General features: G+C 46.8%; 2 protein-coding genes across 2 annotated transcripts; both read left to right on the forward strand.

The window, feature by feature from the left end:
• Window positions 1-4,986: 4,986 nt before the first annotated feature.
• T265_07959 (hypothetical protein) lies at window positions 4,987-6,132 on the forward strand (the record flags this gene model as incomplete). The annotated part of the gene is made up of 3 exons (XM_009173630.1): window positions 4,987-5,036; window positions 5,692-5,938; window positions 5,974-6,132. The coding sequence occupies 3 exons, from the start codon at window positions 4,987-4,989 to the stop codon at window positions 6,130-6,132; spliced, it is 456 nt and encodes a 151-aa protein (XP_009171894.1).
• Window positions 6,133-6,509: 377 nt separating this feature from the next.
• On the forward strand, window positions 6,510-6,761 carry T265_07960 (hypothetical protein; the record flags this gene model as incomplete). The annotated part of the gene is made up of 1 exon (XM_009173631.1): window positions 6,510-6,761. The coding sequence occupies one exon, from the start codon at window positions 6,510-6,512 to the stop codon at window positions 6,759-6,761; it is 252 nt and encodes an 83-aa protein (XP_009171895.1).
• Between the last annotated feature and the right edge of the window lie 2,016 nt (window positions 6,762-8,777).

The following is an 8,777-nucleotide window of genomic DNA, read 5'->3' on the forward strand; positions in this document are numbered from 1 at the left end:
GAATTTGCTTAGCTAACTATTTATTATTTTACCAGTAAAAGCCCAGATTATTTTCTTTGAAGCTGCCAGGAGATTTTGAGGTGAAATGCGTAAAACCTGACTGAAACATGAAACATGCAGCATTGTTGGGCTCCCTCCAAACGGCGAAGACTATCGATTTCTTCTTCCTTCTGACCGTTGTAATACGTCATAACTGCATTTTCCCTTCTTTCTGAGTAACAATTTGCCTAAAGAAAGCCGGAGTTGTGTAGCAAAATAGAGTGAACTCTTGTTCTGCGTTCATCAAACCAGTGAGTGTCCCAGGCATCATTGCTCCCTGTTAGTCCCGCACAGTGGAACAGTGCTTTCTTCAGCCATGTGAAATTTTGCCTACGAAAATATGACCAGGAGCTAGCCATAGTTTCTCGTGTCCCTAAAGCCAAGTTGGTTTTTATCGGCAGCTTGTTTGATCATAACGGTTTCTTTGGTTTCTTGAACCTATGTGGCCTATGCTGGTGCGTCTGGCAAAGGCCCGCTAGATTTTGACGTTAAAATTCTCGGCTATGATAATTATGCCGTTCTACTACATTTTCTAGCAAGCCCAGTTTCTCAAAATCGCAGTCTTGAGGTCCTGCTTGCCACTTAGAAAGCAGCGTCTGAACCGGGCGTGCATCAAACTTTGTACTGGTTGTATCCGCTGCCGCCGATGGTCTCACTCACACGGGACCATTCGCCTAGAGTACATTAAACAGTTTCGCCGATCTTCCACACTTTATATGCATTAGGTTGCCTGTCAATTTCAAGGCACGAATGGCACCGATAGGGCTGAGCTCCAGTGAATAAAGTTGGAAGGGTTTTGCGCCTTTCTTGTGTTCTACACCTCTATACTGTCACGCTAGAAATGGAAAAACTTGACGAATGATCAGAGTCTCTGCTGTGCGATGGGTCCAGTCGGCAAAGTATTCCTCTTGTCTATGATGTCCGATTCTTAGGGGCAAAATATCAAATCAGCCAAACACCGTCGATTGCAGTTTAACTGGCAGTTTCCCAACAACGCACACATCCAGAACAGTGCAAAACTCAACGACGCACGCTTTGCCAAAAATTCGGAATGACCTTGCGTTATTTACAACGCATTTTCCAACTGGATGAACGAATCATGTTTGGATCCATTTCGCTCGCACAACGTAACAAAATAGATTAATTGGTTAACGGAAATTCGCCATCATACTAGTGATCTTACATCGAGTCTCATTTAAATGTAACTGGTATTGACACAACTCTTTGCCTTGGCACCTTACCAAAATACTTATTGGTTTTCACACCAGAGAACAGGAAACCTAACGAAAGACAACCTGAAAAAACGGCCAGCGACGGTTCTCCATTTTCATGAGTGCGTGAGATGTCATATATTGCGGAAGTTTATAGTACATGCCTCTACACACATTCCACCTTGATAGGTCGCATGCACGCCACCGATCTCCAACCGCTCGCGTTAGGTCGGCTCCCGCGTCTGGTCTATCCGACAGCTCTTTGGGCCACTTCTGAAAACGGGTACTGTTAACTCTTTTTATTCCTCGACCGTCCTAAATTTCGGACGTTCCCCCCGATAGTCGGTGACGACAGACGGGCTTAGACACCGGCGGTCCTGGCCCACTCCTTCCAGGTTCTGGTGATCCTTCCATTTGACCTCTCCACCTATGTAGAATGGTCGTGCCCTTCCACTTGCCGTTTTTTGTCTGATGCTCTTCTGAACGGTGGTCATGCCTTCTTGAGCTTGCCTTTTTAATTTCCTAGCTTCTCCCGATTCAAGCGTGTTGCTGTTTGCAACCCAATTTCCTGACCTGTGGGAAGGTGTGGATGTTGACCCTACATCAGCGTAAACGGGGACTTGTCTGTCGTTTGCAGTATAGACACACGATGTACTGACAACACCATCGATAAGTTCTTCCGGTCCGACGCGACAGTTGTTGCCTCATTATTACAATATATTGGTTTCCTCCGGTTTTCACCAGAAAGGGGTCTCTGACGTCAACGAGCCATAACTCTCCCTCCGCTGATACGGGGAGGGTTTTCACAGGTGGATTGCCCTTATCGTATCCATTTTCATCAGTTGACTTTGTCTACAGGACACCACATAAACTCTTAGCACACCTCATTTCGAGTCCTATGCCTTGGTGCACCCCGTGGGGTATTTGGGGGGGCTTTCTACGATCAGCTTCCGTCTCAAAACGTGTGGTATCACGAGGAGCACAGCAACAGCATCAGTGGCGTTCCGAGAAGCTTTGTCAGCTTCACTCAGCTCATCCTATCAACGATACTACGAAACGTCTTCAATTCTCTGTCTTCCTCCTCATTCTGAAACACCCTTTCAATCCAACAAGGCGGCTGCAACATTCCGTAGTCCTGGACCATTCCGCACCAACCTTCAAGGACCCAGCACCATGACAGGCCTGTTGGCGCCATCCATAATTTTCCGGGCCCCAGCTCTAGCCTCTGATCTTGACCTCCAATCAGCCAGATGATTCTCCTTCCCTGGCACGTTCCGGATCATGCAGTCTTTCATTTGCAACCGGGGTGCAACAGCAAGCTTTTCGCAAGGATGTTTGGTGTTTCTAATCCACTTGGGGGACTCGTGATCGGTCGCTCTCATGAAATCTTTGTAACAGAAATTATGGCATGTGCTTCTCCAGGGCCGAGAGGTTCGCGAAGCATTCCTCCTCAGTAGTTGAGTACTTCTGGTCAGCGGTAGTCAAAACACTACTGGTGAATTTAATGACCCCATTTCCCTGCCTTGGACTGCACCAATACCAAATTCACTAGAGTCCGTTGCAACATTGGACATCTCCCCGATCCTGGGCGGGTTTGAGTGTCAGTTGCTGATCTAGCGTCCGCGCTTCGACAAGTTCGAAGTTCTCATGCGCCTCTGTTGCCCATTCAGCCTTCCGTTTTCAGTACAGCAGGTGGTGCAGTGGGGCAGCAACTTTGTTGAAACCCTTGAGAAACTGACTGCAGTATGCCTCTCGTCCGAGAAACTGCCGTAAAGACGGTTTCAAATTAAGGAACGCACGGTCTTGGATCTTCGCCCTTTTTTTGAAAGCTGTCTGGCCTCTCCGTGATCGATCTTACATTAGAGTGGTGTCACGGAACTCCTGGTAACTTCTATCTTGGCTTCATTCGTCCGAAGGCAATCCCCTTGAATACGCCTCAGTATGGCATTCAAGTGAACTGCTTGCTTTGAATTAAAGCACCTATTCACGAAGATATCGTCTCCACATACATCAACATTCTGTAATCCTGAATGCGAATGATGCACCGACACAAGGGCACATCCGTCTTAACGGATATTGAGTGTCATCTGATTTGAAAGCTAGTTGCACGTATCGTAGTGTAAACCAAACGCCGTGAAATACAAGGTTTGTTGGAGCGCTGATTCACGGATTGATACAGAGGATCAAGACGTGTCTCCGCTATTTTGTCCTCATGGCTGTGAGCTATTCGGCCATTGGGTCCATCTTTGCAGGTCCTCTACTGGTGAATCCTCCCTTTTCTCCTGCGGCTTCGAGGGTGGTGAGTGTTGTGCAACTCACACTCACGCATAGGTCACCCAGTGCGCCCTCGGATCGCATACTCTCGGCTTTTCAAAGCACCCTTTGGCGAACTGAGGACGGTTGCCTACCAAGATTCCGCTGCGCATCAGTTGCCCATTTCGGATGATCGGCTTTCATTGGGCTGTGATATATATAAAAGTTTGGATCGGTTTGCTGTAGCCTTTGTGATTATTATCTTGAGAAGTGTTGCTTAATCTACCGCAGTGATGAAGTGGGTCCAAGGCTGGAATATCTATCGGTTGTGGTTAGAATCACTTGCAAGACAATGATAAAATATCCATTAGACTGAGTGCTTCTTAATCATTTGGTGAACGCGAGACTAGCATAGCACTAGGTTGCAGTCAACATCGTTCACGAACTTCTTTCTTGATCCCATTTTATTTGTACCACATCTGGCGCCCAAATGCGATATCGCTCAACCAGTATCTTCTTGAGTGGGTCAATTGTTTCGCGTGAAAATGCCAGCGTTCAACGAAATTTAGCGTGAGTGATTGACTGATCCACCAAACATTCATCACAAGAAAAATGTACAGGCTATTTTAGTGTATCTATAGTGAGGCGTTCGGTGAATACTTACGCAAGACGATTAGCGCCATGTGACATGGGCTTCTGAGAAAATTCAAAATAAAAATTTGTTGCCCGCCGCTCAAAGTAACGGTCGACGTGAGGTTCTACCAGGGGCACAAAGCAACGTTTTTCGGAGCTTTCTGAGATTTGATGACCCGTCATCAACATTCAGGAGTATGAATAAACATCTACCCACTTCACACTGAAGGTCCCGCCCAGCATTTGTATTTCCTGAGCAGTCACAAACCTCAAAAACCATCCGCCACATGGTGTTAACCCCGCTTACGGTGAGCCATACTTCATTAGAGCGCTCAACTTTTTTTGTCCCATTACCACTCAATATCCAGTTGACCGGGAACCAGTCGAATGAATGAGTAATTGCGCTCTTCGCTTCACCATCAACGATGATATAAAATCAAAAAGAATGGGCTTGTAAACTAATTTCAGCATGAAATCTTCCTTAGTAATCGTGGGATGACCAGGCTGTTTTATGGCATCCCAAATTTGGAACTCGGCAACCAGTTGTCTCCTCAGGACGCGAGGGGGACGCAACGCTTATCGAGCGTATCCAGCGAGCTGCTACGAAAATGGTTGTCGGCCTTAAATACCTGTACTATAAAATGTGTCTCACGGTGATCTGTCCCCCGAGAGTATCGTCGACTCTGGGGAGACCTAATAATTATCTAATCCCCGTTTGAACAAGTTCTGGTGAGTTAAAAGTACCATAAGACGTGAGTTTTCTCGCTGGTGAGCTTACTGCCGCGATGAGGGTATAGATCACTGCTACACCCTTTTCACTTGTGACCTTCAGATGAGCGGTAGCAACTAAATGCCAGGGACCGATCCGACCGGGATAAATTGGGCGAAGTCCTCGATCCCGTGAATCAGTCCGTGAATCCGTGATATCCATTAGCGACAAAAGGTCGCATCAAGCGCCAAGATTGCCGCACAATTTTTAAAGCTAGTCATGGGCCAAATGGAGGCTAGCATTGCAGCTAAATATCACATACCCCGTAACCAAGTATGGTGTCCTGAATGATGCTGCAGCTTATAAACTGCGCTCGGTATTCGTACAATGGAATTGAATTTTTGAAAGCTGTGACGTGGACTAAAGCAATCGGGCAGTTGTGTTGAGTGTACTAGTCCAGACTTTTAATTTTCGTTTAGACATCCTGGGGTCTCAGCAATGCTAGGAAACTATCCCACAGAAATCGTCAGCCAGAGGCTTTGGTGCTCCAGTGAATAATTAATTTTGCTGTGCTGCAAAAATAGGAACGTAGGTAAGAACGGTTCTGGTGTGAGCACATGCATAGCATAATGCAACATTTGGACGTAGAAAGTTTTACTGCCCTTTCCAATGTTTAGCAGCTGATAGCATTGTGCGGATAATGGGCACTCATAAGGCGGGTAAATTGACCTCACCGGGACTGAATTTGTTTAAGTTTAGTCGGAGCGTTGGGCGCTCGTTTTAGGTTTACACGCTTGCTGTTGTTCAGGGTAATTGCTACATTTCGTTTCATGTTTCGTGTACTAGAATGGCCATCCGACCTCTACACACCCCTAAAATAGTTAAGAAGCACAGGAAGAGCTGGCGCCGGCATCAAAGCGATCTGTTTAAACGGCTGGGTGATAAATGGCGTAAACCTAAAGGTATCGACAATCGCGTCCGGCGGCGCTTCAAAGGCCAGGTTCGTATGCCGAAAGTTGGTTACGGGAGTGCAAAACGTACGAAACATATCCACCCTGATGGCTTCAAGCATGTTCTGATCCACAACGTCAAGGTCTGTTTTGAATATTTTCTAAATGTTTTGCTCAGGAATTGGAGGTGTTAATGATGCAGCACCGTACCCATGCTGCAGTGATTGCCCATACGGTAGCTCGGAAAAACCGGGCGAAAATTGTGGAACGAGCGAAGCAATTGAGTATTCGGTGTGTTAATGCCGATGCTGGTCTACGCTCTGCAGAAAATGAGTGAACTCAATAAACCTTTTTTTTGGCTTGTAAGCCTTCTGGCCTAATCGTGCTTATTGCATTCTACTTGTTCTAACGGCTCTGTAGGCGATCAACAGTTTGTTGTAAGGCGTGAAATTTATCAAAAATGTGAGGGAATGACTCAGTCCTGGTCGAAAGGGAAAAATCACTCCCTTCTTGAATCGGGTTGTCAAAGCCTATCGAATCCACACTAGTAGCGTATGACATCTCGGTCACGCACTTTTGGTTGAAAGAAGGTCAAGGGCGAGTGGTAGTTATCGAAGCCGTGTCAAGTGTGAAAATGCCATTCAGTTCTTTCACATGGTTAGGCAGGGACATCGACAGATTGTTTAACACCTTAACACAGTAGATGCCAAGCATATGACTTTGTCTAGAATACTCCAAAAGGCAGGCTGGGAAATCGGTCATACGTTTGAAGTTCTTGCCCAGTTGGGGTTCAAAGTGTTCAATGAAGCCAGCACACGTTATTGCATCATCACTGAGCTTTATATTTCCCTAAAGAAGCTCGTTGATTCCGGTGCGGGCTTATCTTCGGATGAACATGGACAGCAATACACCAACAACTGGTTCTGGAGGAGGAGTTGGGAAATTATTGCAAAACCATTGAATTGAACATTGAAGCGTCAGTTTGGAGTGCGACGCCTTTGGCGGGAAGAACTCAACTCTGCGAAGTGCATCCAATACAATTTCAGTGCACAACGAGAACAATCCGGGCGGTTGGATTAAGGGGTAACATCACTCGTCACAAAAATCAGTTGTGTTGTAGGGTTTCCAATCAGTGCAAGGAGTACCATGTTGACCCCTCCGGAAGGCGTGGGGGTCCAACAGCACTCAACTTGACAGTGGAGCTCCGATTCCCGTGGTTCTGGATGAGAATGATGGTGTTACAAATTCCGAGTTCTCCTTACTGGCAGAATGCAAGGTGCCCTCATGGTCGGTTTTGATGAGAAAGAAGAGGACACGTTTTCAGTTCTAGGGCCATGGAAAGCGAACCAAATTATCTTTTTTGACAGCTCGGTGGGGCTCGTACGCCTGTGCTTTTGCCTAGCCCTATCGGAGACGTTCGACGGAGCCTATCCAGCCGATGGAAGAACTGCGGTGTTCAATGGCTTCGACTGACTAAAGACAGCACAGGCCGTTGAGGGTAGACTTATTCAGTGGAGCAACATTTGGTTTGTCTTCAATGAATGGTTGTCGGTAGAGTAGGTCAGGACGACCGTTTTCATGATACCACCCTTTATGTGCCTCCATGACTCATTGAGAGGTCCAAGACAATGCTCAGGACTTCACGCTAGGTTGTTCACCGAATGGAGACCAGCGAATACGACTTCTGGTCGTCTAGACGAGACGGAAACTCATGGCGGCTTCAGAGTACCATTATTATGGTAGCTGCCGACATGCACTCGTTCTCTTGCCGTCAGGCGCTTGAGACCGGCTTTGGCTTAAGATCTTGACCGTCTCCGCCACACTCACGCACTCTTTCTAGTCCTACCCTTTCTACGTTTTCTGCAAACAGCAGAACCAGGATTGACATATCCATTCACCTAAGCTTAATCTCACTGACCGCTTATGTGCGTCCGTCTGCAGTTACATCAAACACTGCGAAATCCATTCTCAAACCGGCAACCTGATCCACTTACCTCCATTAAATCTTCCTCCAAAGTAAGTAGGAGGCAGGGTACACTTTCTCGTGCGCTATTGTTGACGCATGCTGGCTAATACTTCAGCCGATCTAACTGCCGCATCCTTCCGTCTCCTTACCTCTGGTAAATCCGCTTGATTTACCTGGTCCTATATATTAGGCTTTCGGGCGAATACCCTCTCAGAGCCGCCTATGGGCGGTTCGTCTGGCAACATCTGGAATAATTCCCGGGAAAAGGCTCATCACCTCTTGTCTGTTGTTCCGGCTTAGGCTCAGACGAACTGTGGTTTTCAATCTCATAGGAAGTTCTGTAATGGTCAAGAGGTTTTCACTCCGACTAAAATCTCGTTAGGGACGGTAATGCACCAGTAGTATATTGTACCGTTAAATTGACATGGGTCGCGCTAGTAGGTAAGCTTAATGTTCCTGGAGCTCATTTGTGTGGTCGTCTTGGGTCGGTCAATAGACGCACGGGGACTTATTGCAAATTTGTACTGCTCAGTTTGGTCAGTGCATCAACCTCTGTGATAGCGGAACTAGTTTGATCATGTAGTGTCCGCCAACTAAATGTTCCCTGACGGGAATAGGATACATTGCGTTAACTACTGATGGTTATTGTCTGTTCTCTTGAAATGTATCCGTTGATCCTGATCGTACACTTGTTCGCTTGCACTTCACTGTGCTTCAGGTTTGGTTTAGATGTGGATATTTTCACTGGTCGTTGATATTCTCACGGACCCAAAAGTCAAACGCGTGTTCGGGTGTTTTTATCCAGCTCTCCAGTTTTAGGATGTTAGTTGTCGCTCAAGTTAGGTCTGGGCAAAGTGACTGGTTAGAGCGCGGATTTACTGACCGGAAGGTTCGTGATTCGGACCCGACTTCTGCCTCTCGACTTTTCCTGTCTAGGCTTCGGGAACCTGGCAGTATCCCAGCCTTCGTCCTTTCTTCTGGCGGCATGGCAGCTAGGTACCGAAAGGGTGCTACAG

This window comes from Opisthorchis viverrini (genome assembly GCF_000715545.1).
Source record: "Opisthorchis viverrini unplaced genomic scaffold opera_v5_196, whole genome shotgun sequence".
Classification (NCBI taxonomy): Eukaryota; Metazoa; Platyhelminthes; class Trematoda; order Opisthorchiida; family Opisthorchiidae; genus Opisthorchis; species Opisthorchis viverrini.